This window comes from Trachinotus anak, unplaced genomic scaffold (genome assembly GCF_046630095.1).
Source record: "Trachinotus anak isolate AG129_WGS33_773 ecotype Australia unplaced genomic scaffold, CSIRO_AGI_Tana_v1 ptg000008l, whole genome shotgun sequence".
Classification (NCBI taxonomy): Eukaryota; Metazoa; Chordata; class Actinopteri; order Carangiformes; family Carangidae; genus Trachinotus; species Trachinotus anak.
This window is the reverse complement of record NW_027273859.1, coordinates 16823368-16850537: the sequence shown is the minus strand read 5'-3', so window position 1 is coordinate 16850537 and position 27170 is coordinate 16823368. Positions and strand designations below refer to the sequence as shown.

General features: G+C 39.7%; 1 protein-coding gene and 1 long non-coding RNA gene across 4 annotated transcripts in view; both read left to right on the top strand.

The window, feature by feature from the left end:
* Positions 1-15222, top strand: part of ntrk2a (neurotrophic tyrosine kinase, receptor, type 2a) — an 82199-nt gene extending 66977 nt beyond the window's left edge. For all 3 annotated transcript variants that reach the window (XM_071483117.1, XM_071483119.1, XM_071483118.1), the window contains 2 exons: positions 7023-7181; positions 9815-15222. In XM_071483117.1, the coding sequence (XP_071339218.1) occupies positions 7023-7181; positions 9815-10000 (345 nt within the window). In that variant the 3' untranslated portion in view covers positions 10001-15222. The remainder of the gene's footprint in view (positions 1-7022; positions 7182-9814) is intronic.
* A 4931-nt stretch (positions 15223-20153) lies between these two features.
* LOC139623472 (uncharacterized) lies at positions 20154-20659 on the top strand. Its single transcript, XR_011691517.1, has 3 exons — positions 20154-20259; positions 20364-20447; positions 20527-20659. It is a non-coding gene; the product is annotated as an uncharacterized lncRNA (long non-coding RNA).
* The last annotated feature ends 6511 nt before the right edge of the window (positions 20660-27170 follow it).

The following is a 27170-nucleotide window of genomic DNA, read 5'->3' as shown; positions in this document are numbered from 1 at the left end:
CATTTTTACCGCCCTCTCTCCCGTCCACTGTGACAAACTGACAGGAGCGACAGTGACAGAGAGCTCAGGGGAGGAGGGTGAAAGAGAGAAAGAGGAAAGCAGCAGCCATTCAATGACAAGAAAAATCTCCATTTTGAACAAATAATAACTTTAACAATAACATTCAGAAAGATAACAATGATCTATAGGGCATTTGATGGATGTATAATTCAGTAATGGCAGTGATTGATGCATTTAGTGTTTTACAATAAAGCATGCCTTCATATGTTGCCACAATAATTACTGTTTAGTGTAGTTAAAGAAATACAAAACAAAATCAGTTTTAGTTTGAGGAGAAGCTGTTTTCTAGATTACAGCTTGCATATAGGCTTTACCATTTTATAAACACAAATACTATTACATTTCAAAGATATAGTTCAGTAGAAATTATAATGCATATATACATGACAGTGGCACGCCAATATAAGAAAATTCCATGTATAATTTTCCTGTCTCTCATGATTAGAAAATAACTTATTGTTATTTTACTGTTAATCTACATTAAACTTAATATTTTTTCTAAATTATTAATCATATTTCACCACCTGTAGAAAACTTTTCATGACCCCAGAGCTCAGACACAATGTTGAACAGGTAGAAAATTGAATTTTTAATTCTAAATTCAGAGCATTTTGTGCTCTAAGCACATGGAAAAATGAATTTTCATTGGACTTTCATTGAAAACTGTTAGGATTAAATTTAGAAAAACGAGTTGTGTATGGCATCAAATTAAATAAAAAGATTAAGGTCTCTCCTCTGTGGCTTTCTTTTGTACTATCTCTGACGATACACAGCAATCTCCCCCTCCTCCTCCCCTCCTTCCTTTCACCCCTCCTCAATAAAGCTAAGCACCGAGGCTGTAGTCATAGCAACGGGTGAAGGCAGTGGCGGTGAGCCTCAGAGTTGTATCCAACGTTTCTCAGGAAGAAAAGTAATCAGAGAACTTCTGTTTAGTATGCTGTGGCAGTATGAGAGAAAGAGAGGGGGAGAAGGAGAGAGATAAAAGTGTGGGAGATGGAGGCAGGAAGGTGGCAAAGAGATGAAGGGAAGAGAAAGAGCTGAAGGAAAAGAGAGAGGGGGAGGAAAAGGAGTGGGAGGCCAGAGAGGGAGAAAACAAGGCGCAAATGAAAATACAAAAGGAGTGAAGGTGGTAATAGAGCAATAAAGGAGCATGCACATGCTGAGGTGGGAGAGGAGAGGTCTCGAGGAGAGGCAGCCTGCAGAGACGATGTCATACAGGATAGTCAGTAAGAATCAAACACATACAGGAACTGCGGCTTCACACAGCCACAGAGCAGGGTATGAGAGACACAGAGACGCAGACAGACGGGGGGAAAAACAGTAAAGCAGGAGAGGTACTGGATGGAGGGAAGTAAAACACACTGATCCACTGATGTTTCAGCATTCAGGAGAAGAGATAGGTGTGTGTCTGTGTGTGTGTGTGTGTGTGTGTGTGTGTGTGTGTGTGTGTGTGTGTGTGTGTGTGACTGTGGGAATGGTGTGTAGGAACCCAGTCATGCTCTTGCGTCAGACAGGAGCAAAGATGAGTCATAGAGGAATTGGAGCCCCCCCCCCCAGTGCTTATGTGTGTGTGTGTGTCGGTGTAAGAAAATAGAAGCAGAGGCGTAGGACCGAAGGGGCCGTGGTGACGTCATTGAATCCCCTGTTACACAATGAACCTGACAGATGCTTCAGAAGACAGACAAGGATGCAAACCACGAGCCTTTCCATGCTGCTTTTTTTGGAGTGTGTGGGCGTGTGGGTGGGGCTGGACTTGCAGTTGGAGTTGGGGAGGGTGAATGTACATATACAGCGCATTTCCTCCTCAAACTGAGCTCATGCCCAAATGTGTAGGATGGAAGAAAATTAATTGTCTGCTTACGTTTTAACATTGGAGCCTGACAGTTTTACGCTGCTGACACAGACTGTTGGGAAATGCTGGCAACAAAGTGGAGGTAAACAATCTCTGCAGAGTAATTTGGCTCGTAAGTGTGTTTTGTTTTGTTTTGTTTTTTACAAACCATCTCTGGGTCCCGACCAGCGCAGACAAACAGCATTTTAATGGATCACCTGGAGACAACAGAGTGGAGCGGTTATCTGCACAGGAGTGAGCGTTCATGTGGACAGACAAGCACTGTCTGCATCATACACATCAACACAAAGACAATACTGTCAACCCCTGATAAAATCTAAAATATGGAGAATAAGTTCTTTTTGCACATGTTTTAGAAAAAAAAAATAATTCCTTAAACTAAAATTGAGCTGATCGTTCTGTAAGATTTTCTATCATTGATCTATATAGTCTTATTGTAACAACTTTTTCTATAATAATTGTTATCATTTAAATACAAAACTAATGTTGTATGACAATCAAGCACAGACCAAGTCTTAGAGCATGTGAAATCATCACATTTTTACAGATTCCACATGTAGTGTAATTGTAGTATTTCAAAGCTAAAACACAAACACATGTCTCACAGTCTCATTTTCTGCCTTCACTGTGTGTATCGTAAGCATATGAAGCAAGTTAGCTTTTGAAGGTTTTACTGGATGAAAGTCCCAATACAAACCAGTAACCTTAAACCATAAATAAAACGATTAATTCAGTAAGTTTCCATTGTACTTTACCACCTCAGCCAAGCATTATTTTGTCTTTTTTCCCCATTATTTCAGTTTTTTATATGCAAACTGAACAAAGTTCAAAAACTTAAATAATAATGCCATGAACACTTTTTACTCATCATTTAACTTCATATACAGTGCAAGTACACAGAGAAAATCTAGATCAAATCAGTATTTGCTGTGAGCACTCTTTGCCTTTAAAACAGCTCCAGATTTTCAAGGTTCTTGGCAGGTTGGATGTTCCAAGCATCTTGGAGACCTTGCTACAGTTCTTCTTTAGTTTTAGGCTGTCAGTGTCTCTTCATGTGATCCCAGACTGATTCCATGATGTTGAGATCAGGGCTCTGTGGGGGCCTGACCATCTGTTACATGACTTCTTGTTCTTCTTGTCTCTAGAGATAGTTCTTTATGACTCTGTAGTCACTACAAGTGTTCATTGTACTACAAGATTGGGTGTTTTGGTAATATGTTGCGTGTGAACATTTTACATTTAACTTTATAAGTTCTTTGTCAGCATATTTGTGCCTCGACAAATATGTAAGTTAACAATATTTACTTAATAGAAAACATAATCCAAGCAGCATGTCCCTCAAAACAAAAGCCTTTTCTCCAAGGAAAAAAATAAAATCAACCAACCAACCAACACACACACACACACGTACACACGCACACACACACACATAGCCTACGTATACATAGACAATAGCATTCTTGGAAAGAGTTTTTGTTTCCATAGGAACACCGAGGGCAATTCAGGTACAGTTCCTGTGTAACAAAGAGTAGGTGGAGTTAGTCACATAGGCCCCTCCTCCTACGCCACATCCCATAATGCTTTCTTTTTAACCAGTCCAGTTTCCATGGCTACCACAGCTTCCAGGAGGTCACTACAGAGAGCCCACAGCCCTCCTCTGCTTTATTTTTCCTCCTTTTTTAGGCTTTCCTGGAACACTCAGGCAGTGATCTAGCTGAAATGATGCATATTTATAAGACAGAGAGGCAGAGAGAGAGAGAGAGAGAGAGACAGGCGAGTTTATAGAGGGTGAGACAAGGTGAGAATAAATGAGAGAGAGATGGAAGGGAACAGCAGAGGAGACAAAGACTGACGACAAAGCTACTGACAGAAAACAGAGACAGAGCTGATGCACCGTCTGTGAGAATCTTTAAAAGCGTTTGGTCTTCAGACCTCTCCACTGTAATCGTGTTTTTCTTCTTTCTTTCTTCTTTTTTTGTGCCACTTCCTCCCCAAAACACAAGTAGGTTTAATGTGAGGCTTTCCCTTCCTGCTCCTTTATTCATTTTCTTCCCTCTGTTTTCTCTAGCCTTGTTACAGCCTTGTTGAAGAGACTGCCCTTTTGTTCTCGTGTTTTCTCCTCACTCTCTCTGTCATTCAAATGTGCACTGTCACACACATACATCCACACACACAGTTAACATACATAACAAAAAAATGTACCACAGCGGTTCAAGAGCCCAATATTAATATTTCAGAGCATCAGGTGGAAATGATCAGCAATGATGAATAAAACAAAAAGACTAATGGACATGAGCAGGTTCAGACACATCAGTGAATAATAAATACTGTCAGACGACTGTCTATAGAGAAGAATAGAACAGAGCAGAATAAACAATGGCCATGTCCAAAATCACTATTTATTATACGGTGCTCCATATTTACTATGTCATTTATCTGACTTCTGAGTGTCAGATTTTCTCACAACAGAAAGCTGAAGTCACGATGTCACGTCCAGGCTGGCCTCTGTTCCTCTGTAACTCCTAACTGTAACTAAACTAACTAAACTGGCATCCACTACAGCAGCTGCAATAAGAAGGCGAAATCTTTGTGATTTCAATAAAGTTTAACAATGATTACTTTTGGAGCACAGGGAATACTTCAACTCACATTGAAAAAATAACTCCTAATAATATCATAACTTTAGATCGTCCATACCCATAAAACTCAACAATGCTCTCCTCTAAAGTTATTTTTACAACTCCATAGTTGTTTAGCTCGTGAATGTCCTTCACTTGTAAGTCACTTTGGACATTTACAAATGAGTAGATGTAAATGTCGTGTATGTAATATAATGCCTAAACTTTATGTAGTCTTTTAATAGCATTCTGTATTATCATTCTTACGCTGTAACCCTTGCAAATTGCTTCAGCAGAACGTAACTTCATTATGGCCATGCCAATAAAGAACATGTAGATTTGACAGAAACAGAGAAATGTAAATGAGACTCAGACAAACAAGGAGGGAGACATGGCGCTACAGAGAGGAAAGCGAGGGCCTGTTTATGAAGAGTAAGCGCTGCAGAGATGGAGGCAGATATGTTTCCCTGGACGTACCAGTGAACCTGATGGCTATCTATGTGACCGTGCACATTTTATTACTCCATTAAATAACCCACTGACTAACATAGAAACAGGCCAAGTGTGGATACCAAGCCATTAATAACAGGCATAAACCTCAGAGAATGGATTGCGCTGTCTGCACGGAGCAATGGAGCGCAGATTGGTCGGTAGATTCATGTGAAGAGAAGAAATAAGGGGACAGGGGAGGTTCAGTATGAGAGAGAACAACATCAGTATACAAGGTTAGGTTTCACTCAGCTTTATTTTAATAGGTCAGGGTCAAAAATTCAAGCACTGACGAATTTAACCTTGAACTTCACTGACCTGCCAGAAGGTCAGTCATTACAAATTCATGCTGTGCAACCAAAGATTGTTCAAACCCACAACACCTTTTTTTAGATTCTGGTGAAGAACATTTTCCCAAATTTCCCACATTTCCTGTAATAGTTCATATGTCAGATTGATCAACAGATATTTAGAATATTTCCTATTGGATGGCATGACTGGGTTTAAATATTTCAGTCACAATAAAAATCAGGTAAGATGATTTTTCAATACCTAACGCAACTAGAGGGGGGAACTCTGTGTTAAAGGGTTAAGCATACAGTTTTCTCTGTTTTTATGGCTGAGTGACGATGAGACATAATTAATATGTAAGACACAATAGCTTTTATGCAAACAAAGCACTGTAATTACATGATAGTGTGTACTTTATGGCTGAGGTGTTCACTCACCTTTTGTCACTGGTGGAGCATGAAGAGTGTTTCATGCTCGGACCTCTGCTGCAACATTAACCTGATTCAAGGCTCCAGTCACAGACTGTGAGAGTCTGAAATGAGCTGTCAGTGTTTATGAACAGCATAAACATCAAATGAATACAACAATCAAACAGGCTCCAAAGGCTCGGTTCAGATTAGAGCATAATGAAATGACCAACTGTCTCTCAGTGTCTGTGAGTTCCTCAGCAGTTAATTTCTGCTTTCTGAGAATCACTGGGACTCATCACATCGTTTGATGCAACAATTTAAAGGTTCAAATTAAATTACTTTTCTTACTTGAAATTCATTTGCATGGGAAACCAGCAGTACACATATTGTATCTGGCAATAGTTTATTCTGGCTTGCACATTTTATAGCATACATTTAACTGTTTTCCTCATCAGTCGTTTTTTTTTTATCCATTGGCTGATTTCAGACTAATTATTTTTCCCATTTACCCTCTAATCCTCTGTGGCTCAGGAGGTAGAGTGTGTCATCCACTAATTGGGAGGTCGGTGGCTCAATTCCCAGCTCCTCTAGTCCACATGTCACAGTGTCCTTGGGCAAGACACTCATTGGTGTGTTTGTGTGAGCATGTACGGTGGAAAAACCACTACATATATAGGAAAGTGTGCTGTATGAATGTGTGTGTGAATGGGTGAATGTGGCTTGAACTGTAAAGTGCTTTGAGTGGTCGATAAGACCAGAACAGCGCTATATAAGTGCAGTCCATTTAATTGTGATCAGTGGCCAGTTAATTAGTGCATTGTGAGCTCAATAGCAAATACCCTCTTTGTTTGAGGGAATGTAAAGCAACACTTTCTCAGTCTTCAGTTAAATAAAATTATATGCTGATCAGTAGTGAGGTGTGCTACAGTCAGGGAGATGATGGAATCTACTGTGCCAAACCACCAAACCTCACTTATTTAAATGCCTCAGGCAGCAGTTTGGAGGAATTAAATGTTTGCAGCACTAGTTTAAAATGTATTGAAATTTCTGAGTGAACTTTGCAAAAAATGTGAAAAGCTGCATGACCATGCATTTGAAATGCTTGTTTCAGAATAGAGGTGAATAGAAGAGACTTGAATATAGAGCATACTTGTCTGTCAGGGGATGGGATGACTCTGACAGTGCTTAACAGCTCTCTAAATCTTTATTCTTTCCTCTGGTTACTTTATGCTATACTGACTTTACACTATCTCTCTCTCTTGCTGCCTGTTTGTGTGTGTGTGTATGTTTGCGTGTTAAAAGGTCGGAGGTCACACCATGCTGCCAATCCGCTGGATGCCCCCTGAAAGCATCATGTACAGAAAGTTCACCACAGAAAGTGATGTTTGGAGTCTAGGAGTTGTTCTCTGGGAGATCTTCACCTATGGAAAACAGCCTTGGTACCAGCTCTCCAACAATGAGGTACAGAACACAACACAGTCACTTTGAAATCTGACAGTTTTTGACACCCTTAAACACAACAGCAGACAAGACAACTGAACCATCACAAAAAAAAAAGTGTAGTCAAAAGTACAAAGCAGAAACTTTATGTAGTCTACATGTTACCCTGGAAGCACTTTCAGCTTAATAAGTAATGGCAAACAAGATGTTGCAGCCCCAGGTATGAGGAAACAGCCTTTCAGTAAAAGTAAAGCTAAATATTTGATCAATTGTGTGTGCAGGCTTCTCAGAGGTATACATTTTGGGAATCGTTTGGCCTGAGTCATCTCATTATATAAGGCTAAGGCACATGGCTCAGAAACTCAGTAAGTTGTTTATCATTTTGTCGTGTCTTCAATTAATTGTAAGGTAAGACACAGAGCTGGGGAACCAGGTTTTGCTGGTTTCACTCTGAAGCACAGAAACGAAAGCGCTGCCGTCTGGCATCGCTGTCAGGCTGGTGCAGGGGCAGATGTGTCTTGCGTTTTGAGTGGAAAGGGATTTGAAAGGCTGTTTTTGAAAAGGACTCACAATATTTCCCCTTTCTTGACATGGATCATGCTGAATTTTGTGGTCTGATGGCACCACTACAAATAAGTGTCTTTTCTTTTTGTTGTCTGCTCTTTTTGTTCAGGACGTAAGCTCTGTTCCCCAAGTGTTTCTCTACAAACAGCATACAGTGACACAGTGATTTCCTTCTAAATAAGGATTTCCACTAAGAATAAATAATAGGGCTGAAACTGAGACTTATTTTTAAAATTAATTGTTTGGACTATAAAATAGAATGAGAAATCGCCCACTTTGCCAAAGATGATATCTTTAACTGCTTAGCAGACCGAAACCCAGTGATACACAATTTATAATGATATAAAACAGAGAAAATTTACCAGTCCTCACATTTGAGAAGCTGGAACCACCAAATCTGTCAACAAGCACTGACCTGCCTGTGGATTAGTTACTGTGATACAGACTCATACTAAGCAACCAAATGTGTTTTAAACTCACACATCTTAAACTTAATTTCCAGTGGAGTTCCCAAAGTTTGAACCTTGGGAGGAAATGTGTGAAGTGATGCAGAATATTGTATATCTACAGTAGAGTATTTTCATTAAACGTTGCAGCCACAGAAAAAACAAAGGTTTCTGGTTTTGAAGATTTCACTCAGTATAGACATCATAAGAGCTGGGACAGGCTGCTGGAGAATATGTCTGATGCTGTCAAAGTGTGTGAAATAAGATGATTGTAACAACCAGAAAACTATGAAAGGGGAAGTTTTTAGATTTTCTGTTGATTGACTAAATAATTGACTAATCATTTAAATTCTATGAAACACTCAAATTACACCAGATTACTGACATAACAGGAAACCAAATCCCTCAATTTGAACTGCAGTATTAAATGCATTTATTAATAAGATAAATAAGTAAACAATTGGCTGTTACTTCTGAATAATTAATAATTCTTACAAATCTTCACTTCACTAAACTCAGGGTCTTGACCCAGTTTCCGGAAAACACAGCTGCATCAGAGCCTTTCAACCCTTCACCTTAACCTTAACCTCAACAACCTGAACCACCTTATGACCTCAACTCTGATTACATCTTTCTAACCATGTCAGCAGCGCTCATTCTGGTTACATCCAAAATTAACCTTTAGCCCCTTCCATCCTCTTCTTTATCATTTACATCTATTCAATTTCTACTGATTCACAGTTCACTCACCTCCTGACATAAATCGAATGCTCACATATCTTCTACACAGGATATGGGCTTTTGTTTCAAAATGAGATTTCCTCATATATTGACTCATAAACTGATTCCCATCACACAGTGAGGAGGAGCTGGTAACTGCTTGATTGGCAAAAAGATAATATTCTTGCTGATCAGATCGCTAATAATGTAGAGATGCCTAATGGTAATCTTCAGATATTACAGTTTTTGTAAATGGTTATATTGCTTTTTGGAAGATGCAGATGCTTATTGGGGCTTAATAGAAGTGATTAATTTATATTCACTCCACACATACACAACAGGGTATATTTAATGTCTGAGGAAATTATAAAAAGCTTAATTATATTACAGCTAAATAACAGTATAGATATTTTCCAAACCGCTGCCAGGGGATGATATATATTCCCTGTACTGAGGAGAGCTTTCCTCTGTATACAGTATGGTACAGTTTTTTGTTTTTTTTTAATATGTAAGACAATATGTGAAGTGTTCTGAGACATTACATTAATTGTACTGTTTATGTAGCTAAATCTATAGGTGGAGACTTTTCTCTCACACTGTTATTAAGAAATTGCATTGAATTTGTCTGGATGACTGCTCCAGTGCAGTGTAATTTCATCAATTCAGTAAATAATTTATTCACTCTGACATTCTCACTGTGTGCCACTGCAGCAAGGTGAAACAGCTTTACCAAGCAGATGCTCCATCATCCTCACTGGAGTTTGAAAATGCCGAAAGTTATGGATTTCCGCTTTAATTGATTGGGTTGAGCCGTTCTTTTTGTTTGTTTGCTTGTTTGTTTTGTTTTGCAACACAGGGCCAAGACTACAGCTGACATTAAACTTGATGTCTTTCTTTTCTTTCTCTTTGTTTCTTGCTCTGTAGGTGATAGAGTGTATAACCCAGGGTCGGGTGCTGCAGCGCCCCAGGACCTGTCCTAAAGAAGTCTATGACCTGATGCTGGGCTGCTGGCAGAGAGAGCCACACATGAGACTCAACATCAAAGAAATCCATGGTCTGCTCCTCAATCTGGCTAAGGCCTCACCTGTATACCTGGATATACTGGGCTGAACACAGACAGAAGACGGAAGAGAGTGTTGGGTGTGTGTGTGCGTGTGTGTGTGTGTGTGTGTGTGTGTGTGTGATAGAGAGAGGGATATGTCAGATAAGGTGGGGATGGTTACTGTATCTAAGTGTGTATGTGCATTTGAGGTTGCATGCGTGTGTGTGTGTGTGTGTGTGTGTGTGTGTGTGTGTGTGTGTGTGTGTTTGTATGTGTGCGCGCACTAGTGTGGTTGGTGATACTTCTGAATGATGTTTGTGTGCGTCCAAGGTACCGCTGTACAGGATGTGAAGCTATTATCAAACTCTAAAAGGCAATCAAAAAGTTCTTTAACTGGTCCCCAATCGTTTCTGTCCTCCCTACCAATTTCCTCTCCTTTGTGCACCTCTACTCCTTCCCTCCTCTCTTCCCGAAGAGACATTTACTAAGAGTAATTTAACTTTGGAGAAAAAAAAAAAAAAGCTTCTCACTTCTTTTCAAATGCTTTAAACCGACTGGGGCTAAACTGATGAAACCTGATTAACAGGACTTTAAATTTAGTGACTCATTCGTTGCTGCCTGTCAGACAACAGGACTCGTTTGAACATCCGGAAATTTCAAGGAGGCACAGCGTGGGGAGGATTTCCAGAAGCTTCAATCCTTTGCGTGTAAATATGAGACTGTGAAACAGTGAGACGCTTCAGAGGAAATGGCTCTGTGAGATGTTGAGCCATAAAGACACTGTGTTTCCCCTCTCACCCTGTCTGTCTGTTTTGCCTTTCTTTCTGTCTGTCTCTCAGAGCTGTACATGAGTATTAATGTGAGCATTCATCCAACATGGCTTGCAGAAAACACTACACAAGTGACAATTAAAACACTGGTTAACATACTGTAGATTGACTGTAACAACATAATGACCAAAAAAGGAGGGGAAGTAAACTCAATCTGGTTTCCTTTCAGCCTGTCAGATAAAATCAGGAGGTGAGATGGGGTGATTTCTGGACGGCCAATTTCGCTGATTACAAAAAAAAATAAATAAATAAAATAAAATAAAAACAACCACAACAACTACAAAAGACTAATAACACAGTTCCATTTGAGGCTTAACTGAGCTGCTGTGGTGAAAACACAATTCAGACAGAAGGCTAAGGTATTCTACTACACTGTAATGATGAATATTAGAAATGTAAATGTAAACATTTGCAACAGGTTGATATACATGATTTTATGGATATATGCATTCATGTCCGCATATTGCATTTTACCATTGTTTTCTGTGACATATTACTTTGCTCAGGCCTGGACTGCACTGTCATACAGCACAGGGTAACATGATCACCCCCCGCCCCCACCCCCGTCACCACCAAAGTGACAGATGCTTCACATGTGATGTCAAGTGCTCGTGTCGGAGGTCAATTGATTCATTTGTCCACAGCTGTCTGACTATTGCAAGGTCTTGGTGTTGGGGCGGGGGGGTGTTTAAAGGTTTAAAGGGAGGCTGGGTTTTGAATGGTCAGATCATAGTCAGATGTGTGGCCAACGCCGCTGTAGAAGGTGTGGTTCATTTGGTCAACCCATATTAAATCATCAAGGCTCTCAGCACTCAGACATCCTTGAAAACCACATCTGTGCTAGAGGGGATGTGCACAAAAACACACATTCACACACACACACACACACACACACACACATGCTGTATACCTTATCCTGTCATCCCTCCATCTCCACACACACACACACACACACACACACACTGAAAGACACTCAAAACGGGCCGAGAAGGAAATTGAATTGTGCATGTTTTATTATTTGAGCGGTGCAGTGCTTTAGCCAGACCCCGTCCTCTGTAATGGTGTAATGTATATTTCATTACAGCCTAATGGGCTCCATTAGCACAGTCTCCTCACAGACATTCAAGACTTATTGTTTTAGGGTTGAGAAGGAAGGATGGAGGGATGGAGAGGAGAAGGAGAAGAAAACAGAAAGAGGACTGAGGAGCAGTGGAGAGGAGAAATAAGAGGAGAGGTAATAATGCATATAGGCGAAGAAAAAGAGTGAAAGGGAGAGAGCTCAGAACAGGAGCAATGGGGTAGAAAGGAGAAAATGGTGGGAGTGAAAAGGTAGGAATGGGTCATGTAGACAAAACACAAAGGAGAAATAGAAGACAGTGGAGTGAAAAAGGGTGGAGAGGGAGAGAGAGGAGGTGTGGATGTCCTCAGGGAGAAAATAAGAGAGTGAGCATCCGTCATTACTGTGGCCTGCAGATGTTCTAATAAGCCACAACTTCAACTTCACGCTCCCATCACATTCCTATGGCTGCCCTCAACCACACACACGCACACACACACACACACACACATACACACACACACACACACATTTTACTGGCAGTCCACCAACAGCTTAAACTGAAAATAAACTCAATAATGCACCACACATCCCCATGATGGAGAACCACTTCACTTCACAGCACAGCTCACATATCTGGTTCAAACACTCCTAGACACACTGTATATACAACAGCTCACATGCATGCAAGGAAACACATTTAATGTTTGTTTTTGCGTTTTACTATTTTACTCTTTACAGACATATTAAAAAGTCATAATCACTGCAGTTTCACTAACAGCCATTTGAATTAGATTTAAAACATCAGCCTGGAAATATAAGTCTTATTTGTTTATGAACAACAGCACTTGATGGTATTGACGTTTGTGGACTTGAAAATGTTGATTCTATTGATTTATAGTATTATTATTTATAAACTGAGAAGCATTTTGTATATTTCTTTCTATATCTAAGGTTGCCTTTTGCAACAACAAACAGACTGAAACTGAACTCTGGTTTAATTGATCATGTTTTAGCAAATGTGTGAGATAATCTTGAGTGTATATGTATTTTGTATGTCAGGCTCCCTCTTAAGAGCTACCTAGCCTGTCCTCATGTACAGTGTACTCTACAACAGGGATGGATGTTTCAACAGTCTGTCACATTTGTAGATTTAGTTTGACATCTTGCAAAATTATCGTCACCTGCCAGAGAATCAATGCAAGGGGCTGCAGCATTGACAGTGCAGGCTAAAAGGGTCTCAAAATCCATCCCTGCTGTATAATCCAGAGTTTGCACTGAGTGAGCACACTTAACTCAATTCAGAAACTTGCCACACAATATCTCTGTGCAATAACAGAGGGCAGGGCATGTGAGGGCCTGTGTGCGAGCTGGAAAAAACTGTGACAAACAAACACAGTACGAACGTCTCTGATGTCAAAAGAGTAGAGTACCTGTTTCTTTTTCTTTCTTTTTTTTCTTTTTTTAATAATGAACTGTGTCAAGTTGGATGGCAGTGATGTTTTGACAGTTCTAGGAGGAGGCTGTGAGAGGGATGTTTGTTATGATGAAGACTTGGCTGCACAACGCAGGAGCGTACTGTGAACTGTTAACACAACTGTGGCTGAAGATGGGCTGTCTTTGCATGGATGCCTCAGATCAAAGGTACTGGTCAAACACAGAAAAAAAAGGAGGAAAAACAACAACTGCTGTATGAATGGAAATCTCAGAAAAGGAGGGACTGACAATCACAGACTTCTCTCTTTCTCTCTCTTATTCAAGTGACCTACTGTAAAATAGACTATTAAACCAACTTTCCTCTTCTATGCTGCCTATACTGTATGTGATAGTCTTAAACTTTGGTCTCTAGAAGTGCTACTTTTTCTTTTTTTTTTTTTTTTGTAAAATGAAATAACAGTGGGAGGAATGAACAAAAATACATGTACAAATGTGAATAAGCTGCTGAAAGAAATAAGCGTCGCTAACTGCTGTGTCCGAGACTGTGTCGATATCTAGATTGTACTCTTTTCTTCTTTTGTCTTAGAAGTGGAGGGCAGGGAATTGGGAGGCTGCATGGGATTCACAAATACAGAAAATGACATACAGCAGCCCCCAGGATGCAGAGTGATGTTTGCTCATGCTCCCAGTGGTGTGTTTGTATGTGTGTGTGTGTGTGTGTGTGTGTGTGTGTGTGTGTGTGTGTGTGTGTGTGTGTGTGTGTGTGTGTGTTTGTTTGGAGAAGGCTGATTGATGCCGGAGTGAGTCAGGAGGGATATGTAGGCTGGGTTCAGACTCGAGCAAAATCTTAGTTCAAATGCAAAGAGATTCAACGGAGGAATCAGGAACTGATTTGTTGTCACTGTTCACCGACTCGTGATAAATGACTTTACCTAGTTGTGTGGATTTGGGGTCGGTATTATGGCAGCTAAGATTTATGGAATCACTCAGTTGCTTTATTTATGACTCGAAAATCAGCCTTCTTCTCGACACAATTTGCTAAAGCCTAGGATTCACAGAAATATATGAGCAATATTTACAGACATTCTCCATTGCCTATCACTTCAGTGTAAATGAGTTTGGTCTAAACCATGTGACTCATTGGACTGAAAGATATTCCACACACAGAACAGATACACATCACGACTTAAGGAGTGTTATAATCCATATCAAATTTACTCCCCTCTCTCACTCACAACACAATAACATAACAGTCTAAGCTAATTGCGCTGAAATATCACAAAGGTCATCTTTGAGATGGTTGTGGACCCCCGAATAACACAAAAACTGCTTCTCTGCAAAAAAGCAAAAAGAAAAGAAAAGAAAAGATTTTTCTACATGCAGTATCTCTGTTTTTCTGTTTCTTTTTTTTTTTTTTTAATCTGTGCTATTTGTGTCTGTGTTTAAAGGTAAACACTGCTGCCACCGTGGTAGAAAAAAAGGAGGATCCTGGGTGTTTTGTGGGTGTTTGGATTGTAAGATGCTTAAAATAGGACAGAGGATAAAGTGCTATAAGGTTTCTGTATTAAAAGAAATGTTAAAATGTTATTTCTATGCCTGAAAATACTCAAAATGTTAGAAACAGCTGTATTGCAAAGCACACAAGGTAATTAAAAGCTGGAAATATTCTGACTGACGCAGCCAATGTTCTGTCTTTACAAGCAGGTTGTTATTTGGTAAAGCAAACGTTTTGATGCTACCCATCTGTGCTTTGCCGGTGAACACACATACACACACACACACACACACACAGAAACACACACCAGAAGGAACTTGTACAGTCATTCAGTTGTGTGGTGGGAAATTATCATAGTGAGTCATGATGGTAATGATGGTGATGACGATGATATGATTTCTCTCTGAACGTGGACCAGTCTGTCGTGATACAATGTAATTAATAAAAAGTGTTATGTCACATCAAAGCTCCTGCAAGTGAGTATAATGAATGATTAGTGTGTGTGTGTGTGTGTGTGTGTGTGTGTGTGTGTGTGTGTGTGTGTGTGTCTTAGAGACAGGAGACACGCACACTCAGCAAACAGAGAGGGATATGCAGAAGAAAGTGAGAGGCTTTGTTAGAAACAGAAGAAGTACTCAGGCATGCTCAGGGCAGTGTGAGAGAAACAGGAAAATATGCTAAATTGAATTCAGTGATAGACCTAGAGTGTCTGAGTGATGCTACATCTCTCTCATTCTATTAATCCCAGTATAAATCCAAGAAAAAAAACTTGCTTGGTTTGCAGATTAGGAGCAGGCTGAGAGCTTTTGCGGGGAATTGTACTAGCAAATTGGACAGAAGAGTACCCCTAAATCCCAGATGCAATTAAGCAACGGCTGAATTAATCTGTTCTTTTTACACAGAGCTCTGTCTACAATTTATCTTTTAATAAAAATGTCATTGGAAAGGAAATGAGAAATGCACAAGGCGCACAGAATCCACCTTGGTGTAACAGTGTGTATGTGTGTGTGCATGTGTGTGTGGGTATGAAGGAAGGGACTCAGCATACTGTGTGTGCGTGTCTGTGTTTGTATGTGTATGAGTGTAAAGAAGAAAGAAAGCAAGTGGTAGCAGTGGAGAATTCCTGTACTCAGCACTTGAACCTCATAAATAACACTTTTAATCAAAGGATACACACATACACACGCGCACACACACACACACACACACACACACACCAAGTTGTAAGGATGAAGGAAATGGGGGAATGTAAAAGCTGACCTACTGTATGTCTTCCTAAGACAAATAGAGGGGAACAACTGCCACCCCTGTAAGACTGGGGCAATATCAGTGGTTCAGGTGCAGATATTATACAACATGTAACCATAATGTCCTTAATTTAAAATCCTGCTAAACATCTTTGTCACAACACCTCGCCTTCTCCGTGCCTTAAGACAGTATTACTACTCCCTTGATCTCAATTAGTACATGCTTAACCAACCATAATTGTGGTCTAAAACCGTTCTTCTTGGGGGGAAAAAAGGTACTGTGGGCGAGACCAGAGGACTCTTAAGTAATTTCCTTTAGGAAGTTTAATTAATTTAAGCTGATTTAAGTAGGTATTTAAGTAATACTAATCGGTTCTGGGAGATTGTTTGGCAGCCTGTAGGGTGAGGTTTGGGACTCAGGGGCCCTGAGGTTGGGTGTAAATACAACTTGACCCTCGGATCATTAAAGATTCCTAACAGACTGTCTCTTAGAAATTATTATTAGAATTTACATCAGAATTAATAATGTTGTTAATTCAGAAAAACTAAGCAGATTTTTTTTTTTTTCTCAAGTGAATGCATTACGCTTCTGTAGAAAGTAAAATATTTCCTTCAGAAATGCAGTTGTAGTTGTAGTTGTAACTCAAAAGTACAGTTGTTAGAGTAACTGTACCTAATTACTTTTCAGTACTGTTATTACAATTACTTAGGCTTCAGCACACACTGTTTTGATATCGTTCAATTACCCAACCAGTTAAAACTCCAGAATTCCCGAGTGAAAACAAAGGGGTTGTTTATTACAGAAGGTAATATCAAAAAGTTAAGCCCAACAAAACCACCAGAGACACATACAGGACAATTAAACTGAAATTATAAACTTTATATTGATGTCAACAACTAATCCTCCATTGTTTCACTGCTCATGACTGAGCAGCAGTGTTTGCTAAAATTATAAATTATTTTACTGTATTGGTAATGAAATGTCAAGCCAACACTAAAATGAAAGGGCGCACTTTCAGCTACCTAACATTTGTTAGCTAAACTGTAACTTAAAGCTAAAGTTACAAACTAGCTAACATTAGCATTCATCTGTAGATACTTGACACAAACTCTGAAGGTAAGAAAGTTAAGAGTATTAAACAAGCTGGATAGTTGGCTACCAATAACAGAATGCGATGCACGGGAGCAGAGATTCGAAGACGTGAGCCACTGATGTGGTCTCAGTGAGGCAGGCTGACGAGACGTTCGGTCGAGGTTAAGAAATGGTATGATCCACTTTAGGAGTGTCTGAAAATGTATTACAAGATTCTCCCAGGCATGAATATTGGAAATATATTGTAATTATAATTACAGGTGTCAAACCCTATGAACTGTTTTACTCCTATTAGGGGGTGTCTAAGTCTTTATCAGGGGTGTCATTACCTCCCAATCCCCCTGTAATTCAAACACTGACTACAGCATTATTATGCTTTTTTTGGGTTATGTATAGGAACTAACAAGGTCAAGGAAGGATTGTATTTATTTACATATTTACCAAAACCATGATCTTTCTCTAACGTTCTTGCCTAAACCCAACCTCAGACATTGGTCTCAAACATTATCATCGTGCAGTTTGTACACCCAACATCCACCCCAACCCCCTCCCGCCAACGCTGGTGTAGTTCACAATGTAGCCATTAATGCAAAAAAAATGTCACCTCTGAGCAAAGTCCAGCCAGGGATTATGTTTGGGACAATAATTTGGTAATATATAAAGAAAAAAGAAAGAGTTGTCCAGACTTGTTTTCAGATATATACAAATTTTCTATTTGAATTAAAAAAAAAAAAAAAGTTTGTGATATGATAAGTTATTCAGAGTAGTGCTGCCACAATATCAGATTTTCACATGACCAAAAGAATTCACAATGATTGTATTATTGCAATATCCATCCAAGTTTTTTTTTGCATGATACAGACTGTATAAATAATGAGGAGAAAACACACAATTTCATTACCTTCTCAGGATTAAATGTAATGGTTGTTTCAATGGACCTTGTATCCAAACAGCAGAACAGCTTCCACTACCTGAAAATTGTAACGGAAAACAAGATGGAGTTCAAAGCCTGACATAGCCTGTCAAATGAGTGCTGAAACATCTGAAAATGTAACATGTCACCTGACCTGAGGGACTGAAACCCTACAAAGACAATGTCCCAGCATTTTTCACCATTTTCCAGCTGAGGAAATAATTGCCGCCTAACCGAGGCTTAGAGTCTCTATCAAACGTGCTGTACATCAAAGCCTCAGTAATGTTAGTACTAACTATAGCCTGCCTCTGTCTTAATACTATACTATTAGCTTTTGCCTCATCCCAGAAGATCTAAAAGCAGCAGGGAAAAGCAACTGTTGCTCAGAGAAAATGTGTCATTATTACAGAAACACAGGCTTAGAGAGAAAACACACAACAGGACAATGGTTCAGTGGAGACAAAGACGAAGCGAGCCAAAGCTGCTGTGTAATGACGTTGACCAATTAGAGATTTTTAAGGCAATGACAGGTGGTCATTAGTGGTTAATCCGTCACCGCTGCACCTGCGTGGTGACATCATCGCCTCCACAGGAAGGAGTGTTCATGTGGATGTGTTCCCCCACAATTGTGAGCATGTTTGTATGAGAGTGATTTATGGTTGTTCCCAGCATAGCAATACTGAGCATAATGAATGTTTTTTGAATGCCAACAAAATTACTTTTCTTATCGTTGTGAAGAAACATTTTTATTGAGCATGAAACTGACAACACATTTTATTTGTTTGCCTTACAATATCCATTCAGAAACGTAAGCATGAATAATGTTTTTATGGTTATGTTTAGGCACTTCAGACTCTTGGTTCAGGTTAGATTGTGCATTTGGCGTGAAGCAAGTGCATTTCCATCCATCAGTTTTTATTCTCATTTTCAATGTGCACATAAACAACTTAAGTGGAAATGCTGAAAATTTTGAAAGTCAAAATACTGCAAAAATGTTTTTACACTTGATGTGGAAAAGGTGGTGCATAAGACTTAAAACACAAATAAGCCATGACATACCTGAAACATGTGACTTAAAGTGACGTGAAGTGACGATAGGACTGTATACTTGACCAAATTAATACACGAAACTGACAGGAATCCTATATTTTCATGATGTTTTCAACACTGTTTTCTGTCAAGAGGTTTGGCTGGCTGTTTTTTAATTTGATCATCTTAAGGCAGCCTCTCCTTCAGCCAAGGTTTAATGGCACCAGAGTCAAGATTTAGCGATTCTAACCGTTTGATCATACAACTCTTAATATTCGCATAATAGGAGCACATTAGCTCATATTTTCTTTTGCAGGTTTTGTAGCAATTCAGTTAAAATTTGAGCTATATTTGGGTGGAAATCTATGTTACTTTGACTGTAACTAAGGCAAAAGTGGCAATTACAGTATGACGTTCAGTGATGTTCTTTGTGAGGCCATTCTCTAAACCAAGCACCTCCCCACGACTTGGTTGTTGCACATAAGTACACAGCTTGTTTTGCTCGAAACAAAGTTCCTGCAACTGAACATAATCCTGGCAGAAACTATTGCTATTTCCTGCAAAAGAAATTAGCAGTGTATAAACGTAATTGGAGGAGACAAGTTGGATTACTGTTCCCTTGCCAGTCTGCTGAGGCAATAACAGAGCCTTTCTTTCTCACAGATTTTCTGCTGAATAGTTTAATTATTAAAGGTAAATGCATGAGATGGTTGGAAAATTACTAGAAGCAGTGGCTCATTTTAAACAAGTACAAAAAGGATTAGATACAGATACAAATATTAGGGTGACTGAACAAATACAGGTATGATTACAAATAACACCTCTCCAGATCTCTTGAATTAATTCCACTGAAAGAGGTGCTGTCAATACACAGGAATGCTCTCTTACAGAGGACACCATCAAAATGGAAAAACACAGAGAAACTGGACAACCGCATAACTGAGAGCCATTCCTCATCTTCTGTCTCCTCCTGCTCCTGCAAGAGTTTCCTATTCCACCAAAACGGAACAGCCAGTGGCTTTATCAAGATTTATGAGCTAAATCATCATTGGAAATATAAGACACTTGTTGGGGCACAAGGGGAGGTGGGAGAGGAGGGGGAGGAGGCGGAGAGAAAAAAAGAGATGGTGCTGGCTGGAGAAGACAAGGAAAGAGGAGAGAGAGGAGACAGAGTGAGAGGAAAAACAACAGAGAACGACTGAGATGAAGAGAGAAAGAGGATTTTGGTAAGAACAGATGTCTAGACCTGATCCAAAAAACACATCTTCAGTAATATCTTTTATGATCCTGCTGTTTTCCTCTCTAAATGTGCTGATATCCCATTTGGAAGCTGTTATCAAGTGAAACACTCTCAAAACAAGCAGAAGAGCAGCAGAGATAAAGAGCTGGAGATTGGAGACAAATGGAAAATGAGGTGAATCTCAAAGTCCATCAGCCACAGCGGTTATATTACATGACCCCTCCTGATAATGCAGTCTTTCTTCTCACTTCAGATTTCTTCTTCGGGTAAAGGACGATAACACGAAACATGAAAGACAGAAAGCTGGGACAAAAACAGCCCCCAAACATACAGGTGCCATTATATGTTGTTTCTGGAGAACAACTGTTGATTTGCTACACTACGTCCATCCATCCATTTTCTATATCCGAAACCGGGTCGGGGGGTGGGGGGGTGGGGGGCTGGAGCCATTTCCAGCTGACATTGGGTGAGAGCGCTAAAGACTACATAACCATGCCACCCTCTACACTACATATGTAGTATAAATTACACCGTTCTTTGACTACAGAGCTGTAGCCAGGAAGCATTTAGCTTAGCTTAGCATACAGACTTGAGGCAAGGGGAAACACCTAGCCTGGCTCAGTCCAAAGTGGTAGCTACATATGCAAACACCTGTAAAGTGCAAATCTTGTTTGTTTAACCTAGACATAAAGCCACGTCACAGGAGCTTCAGCAGTGGATGATGTTTACTTGGTAAGTGCTTTACTAAAACTACTGTGATCACTGCATCGATTCTACAGTTCATGTGCTTGTTTTTTACAGTAAATATGCCATATGCTTATTAGATTAATTTTCAGAACACACTGTGTTTCTGTTAAAATTCTCTCCTTTTTATATGGGGGGCAGTCACGTTTTTAGAGCTCATCAGCCAGTGAATTGTAACAGTCTTCAACACTTCAACATTTTGATCTGTGAATGTTTGGGCAAATGGTCATAAACTAACTCAACTCATTTATTTGACATGACAAGTTCATTTTTTTGTTAGCAGTGTTGTCTGTTTGATGATCTCCCCATTTTGACTTTGAATTCTTGTCCATCTGTTCTGTAGTGATCTGCTGAATATTTAATTGTAGTGGTGTGAAAATACAACTTTACTGTAATCAAAATGCAAATTATGAAGAGCTTAATAAATGCCAGCCCTCATTGTGTCACAGCCTGTGCTACCTTTAATGAGCTTAGCATCTGTCCATTGAACAAAACGACACTCTATAAAATGACTGCTGAGCCATGTGTTTCTGCAAATTGAATTAAGTATGTCTGTAACTGCCTGCTTTTCATGATTGACTAATGAATTGATGCAAGTGATGCAAACTAAACTAAATCAGCTTCATTTTCCCTTTTTGAGATTTTAATGATAACTGTTCATACATTTCTCGTTGTACTCGGAGATGTTGGATTTCTATTTCAGAGATGCTATAGGAGTGGTAGCAAGAGGAGATGATACTGGGATACTGGGAGAAAAGATGGAAATAAATATTTGGCTAATAGGTTACAACAAATACATTAATAACAGACAAAGAAAAGGGGGAGCGAGATGGAGAGTATAGAAAATGTGAAAAATGAAATAGATCATATCAGTCACCGTCAATAAAATAAAGGAGAAATAGCAAGGAACAACAATGAACAGAGCAAAACATATGACCAAATTCAAACAAGGTGCAGACAGTGCAATCACCATCAAGCCATCGAGCCAACAACAGAAAACACTGGGGAAACTGATGCAGGGAGAGCGACAGAGCGAGCAGCAGAAGACAGCCAGTCTTCGAGGGATGGGCTTTTGATGGAGTCTCATCTGGAGTGTTTATGACGAGGCAGCGCCAGCAACGTAATGAGTTGACTGATCAATCTTTCCTCCTTGCTCTGCTGGATCAATAGCACTGTTTTGACATCCTACATTAAGCTCTAACTAATTGCCAGATTGCTAAATGCTTTTAAGAAGGAAGAAAAAAAAACATATCCAGGGCAATCAATAATGCAGTCACACCAGTGACTCTCCTGCACTCTCCTGTGCTGATGTTTGTGTGTGTATTTGTTTGTTTGTATATATTGACACGTGTGAGTGTGGTGAGTGTTAAAGACCAAACATTTACCTGGGTTTTTGAATTGTAGGACGTGTGGATGTGTCTTTTTGTGTTAGTGGTGTCGGGGCAGCTGGGAGTTGTGGTCAGGGGAGGAGAGCAGAGCAGAGGAGTGGTGTATTTGGGGTTTGAACCTCTGTGGCCTCAGTGGAACAGTTAGTTGACTTGGCTCACAGCTCCGTGGCTAAACCACTAAGACCACCATGACAAAGGATATGAGCCTCAGCAGTTTCATTCCATAATGACTGTGGGTAAGGCCGACCTGGGTCTTATGTCTGTAGTTTTCTATATTCTCTCCTTTCTGTCAGTTATGACAACATTGTAGTCATTGATAATATTAGAGAGTTGGGATGAAGCATTGCTACAATGAGGTCCAAAATGGGAAAGAAACACAGTCCGATGATGAGACTAGCCGTAAAGAAGCCAACAAACTGGCCAGATTATCTAAACCATGCTGTTTGGAAGTAAAATCCAAAGATGATTTATTTTTAAAACTCTAAAAACCCATTGTACACTACCTGAACGTAGCAGTTGTTTGTGATTGCCCCACACACACACATAACATAACAGATTTTTCTGATCAGACAAAGCTATGATCAAGGTTATTTTTAGGCATAAGTGCCTCGGGTACACTGCCTTTTTAGTGAAAGATTGTGGTTTGGGTTGAATTTTACATTTGCTGAAAAAACTGACAGCGTCTCCATTCAAGATTCACTGTTCTTACTTGTTCTGAATCTCCCAAAAGTGAAAGTTTAAAAATCTACAACTCCGTGACAAACTGACAAAAAAACCCAAACAATAAAATGCTCGAGTAAAATGTTATTACCAAAAGTCTTACTCCAAAATTAAGGCCCAAGTTGTGTCCCATAGTCTTTCTCTCTTGCGTTCTGTTTTTGTTGAGGACGAGTACATGGGGGGTTGATAACACAGACAGAATATGACAGAGCAGCGGGTAAATAATCACACAGCTCCTACTAGTTCTGTGAGTATTTTTACGTGCCTATGTGTGTGTGTGTGCGTGTGTACGCTTCAGGATCAACATGTTTTTGTCCTGAACTAACAGGGTCGGAGATGTACTGGTTGGCAACATGGGATGACAATCCCCTCTTCTTCCTGACCACCACAAAACAGTGGGGGATAAAAACCCTTTTTCATAAATTTTTCAGACAAGCCGTGCTTCTTGGACTGAAGAGCCTCTCCTGTACAGTTGGTTCATACATTTTTAACAGGGAGAAATACACCAGACAAAATGCTACGGATTTAAAGTGCAGGTATGAGGATAGCTGACCTGGTCTCTTACTGTTTTTGCAATTCACATAATCCTTTTTACACAGCCCAACTCAGAAGAGGATCATGAGAGGAATTGAAAAGGAGGCCTGAAAGACGAGCATGGAAGACAAAACAGAGAGACGGGGCAACACATATTCATCCTCTATTCGGTGTCAACAATTTTTTTTTTTAAAAGGCATAATGGCAGATTGGTTTGGTAAAATTACAGCCAGTGTCTGTAATGATTTCCGTGAACTCCCAGACTTGAACTTTAAGCCATGTTGACATTCATTTCAGGGATGCTGATTGTAGAATACTGAATTAGATGCTAATTGCAAGCAGATGATATGATGATGACAGTGTGATTAGGCACAATGGCTCTAATTGCTAAACAAATATGATTTTTTTTTTAAATATCACTAAATTTATATGCATAGTGACCACTAATACTGATATCTGTGGATATTTAGAGCTTGAATTAGTTGATCAATTGATTAACTGACTGAAATTAAATAACTACTGTATCTAAATCACATACTTATTATACACTAATTTTTGAAACAAAATCTCCCTTTGGATTTTGGACTTTTGAATCTAAAAAATAAAGAAAGTTAAGGGAACAAGAGTACAAGAGAACATCAACAGAAGATTCTGGAGGAAAAAAGGGAATTTCTCTTTTATTTCCATCATCATTTGTTTTTGTCCACAGGCTCATTACCATGCAGCTCCTCTTTTCCACCTCTCACCCTTTCACTGCTCTCCTGTTTTTCTTGCTTTTTGTCTCCATGATTTGTCCCTTTTCTCCTCTTCCTCCTCTTCCTCCTCCTCCTCTGGCTCCACCCATGTCCCTGGCTGTTCATCTTCTTCTTTGCCTCCATATCTCTGCTATTAAAACAACTAAATTATTAAACCTATAGTGATAATCAATCAATAACACTCTTTCTTAGAGGGATAGAGCGCTTAATAATTGACAAATCCTGAGGGGACCTCAGCCCCCAGCGAGTATATGAATATGTGTGTCTGTGAGTGAGTGCGGATGCGTATGCCCCCTTGGAAGGACCCATCCATTTGCGTTCGTGTGCACCTGCATGTGCTTATTGTTCCTCCTGATTGAGGTGACTGTTATTTCAGGTAGACTGGCTCTGATGAGGGTCATGGAGGACTAATTAAACTCTTAACTGTCATTTCTCGAGAAGCGGGGAGAGAGAGCCATCAGTGGATGTAATTAGTGTGACTAAGCCACAGGTGCAAAAGGGTAAACAAACACACTGCATGCTGCATCACATGACTTCATTTGGATCTAAAGTATATATAAACTTAAATTCATCAAATGCAGTGTGAGCATGTATCCTGTATCCTGTCTCTCCATCCAAACATGTTTCTGTTTCCCCTTCTATATACATATCTCAAGCTTTAACTACACGTTTCCAGCTGAGCCAAACTTTACTGATCCTGTCCTGTGAAGGATTAAGGTCCTGTAAGGTCCTTATAGCAGGTGTAATTAAATGTTTTCATTTCACAGTCACTGATTGTATTATTTTTAATGTATGATTGAATTCAGATTATGACATACATGTGCTTTTTTTTATTGCTCTGGTTTTACTTTCTAAAGGTGGAAGACGTTTGTCATTTACTCATGACCGCTACACTACAGCCATTACCAAGGTGCTTCACTTAAAAGCTGCACTACTCAATACTTCTATATTACCGATGAAAAACAAAGACCACATGTAACATGTTACTTGTAGCAAATTATCACCCCTCAGCTCTGCAAAGTCTTTAAGCCTCTTTCAGTTCATTGTTTTGGTTCTTCAACCCATGGCTTTAATGTTTTGGCTCAGTATCACAGCTCTTATGAACCAGTTTTTCCAGATGCAATAAGCAGATGTCAGCCGGCTGAAGAAAAGCTCTGATTTAAACTGCTGTATGCTGAAGTGAGCAACTAGCAAGTGAGCATGGCAGGGCATTTAGCAGCTAGTGGAGCCCAAAACAGAGCTTGGATGATACTGCATTACATTACGAAACACAAATTCAAGTGAACAATAATGCTGCTCCATGTCAGTTGGACATGTAATAGGCATCTGTTTGTTAACAAGATCACCACGTCAGTTATGGCTATGTTGTGGTTCCTGCTGCCCCTAACCAAAAACATAGGTAATTCATGTTTTAAGTAGGAGTCAAGAGGTGATTAGACAAGCTAATTTACATGTATTTTCTTTGTTTGATGTGTACACAAAGATAAATGTAGTTCTTTAACTGTCACGAGAAACAACAGTGTATAAGTCTGCCCAGCAGTTCTGTGCAAAGTGTCTGAGGTTATGGTGCCTGTTGCCTAACTTCACTCAAGTCAATAAACAAGATATATAGTGTGTGTGTGTGTGTGTGTGTGTGTGTGTGTGTGTGTGTGTACATTGCCTGTGAATGAAGTAAATAAATAATGGTCCAGCTGTTACAGCCAGGTTCATGTATTGTATTTCATGTTCAGTGGAGCTTGTTGTATAGTACACACTCTTGTATTTTGGCTCCAGTGTGTCGTTGCTCTTAACATCCCAATGAGCTTTGAGGCTCTTCCAGTCAGGAATTCACCCCTCATCCCATCTCTGCCTCCTGTATCGATAACAACTCTCCTGTCAATTGCCGAGTACCGGCTGTCTGCTTCAATCCTTAAATTACCTTCTAAATCTTGGATGGTCACACAACTTCTTTGCTGATGGGAAGTAACCCGTTACCTTGACACGTGGCTCATCAGTCACTCAGTCAATCTTCGGGGTCACACAGAAGGTCACATATTTTAGCCTTTGGTGGATCACAACAGTTTTGATTGAGATCTAGAAGGGAGAGGACATAGAATAAGCTGAAATTATGTCATGTATTGCCATTGTTTTAAGAAAAACACTGGTGGAAACCATAATTTACCTCCCTATTTACAGTCATGGTAAAAAAAAGTGTGTTTACACAAAGCAGTTTGTGACTTGATTGGTCAGGTACCGACCAATCCGATACCACCGCATTAAAAAACATTTTGAACAGCTATAAACTACCAACATTGTGTGGATGTGATATGATTGCTCTCATTGTTGTATGGCATGGCTCAGGTTAAACCCCTTGAACAAATAGATGTACAACAAATATTTACAGTATATACAACACATACGTGCAATTTCATAGAACTGACGGGTGTGAAAGTTTGCAAATGAACTGTGGTATTCGGTTGGTGCATAGATTTGAGTATTCGCCGATATACGATACAGTATTCTAGGTAGTATTGGAGGCATTTCTGGCACTAGTAACAGTATTGGAACAACTTTAATTTATATGTGTTTTCTTTAGTTGCAGTACATTCAGCTCTCAGGGACACCATAGTACAAAAACATGTGAGTGTAGTGACAAGGACGCAGAGAGCCCCCCCCCCCCCCCCCCCCCCCCCATTCTTATATATACTAGACATACTTTTACGTACATATTAATTGCACTCCTGAGACAGTGTGTGTGCCAGCCTGTCTGTGTCTGT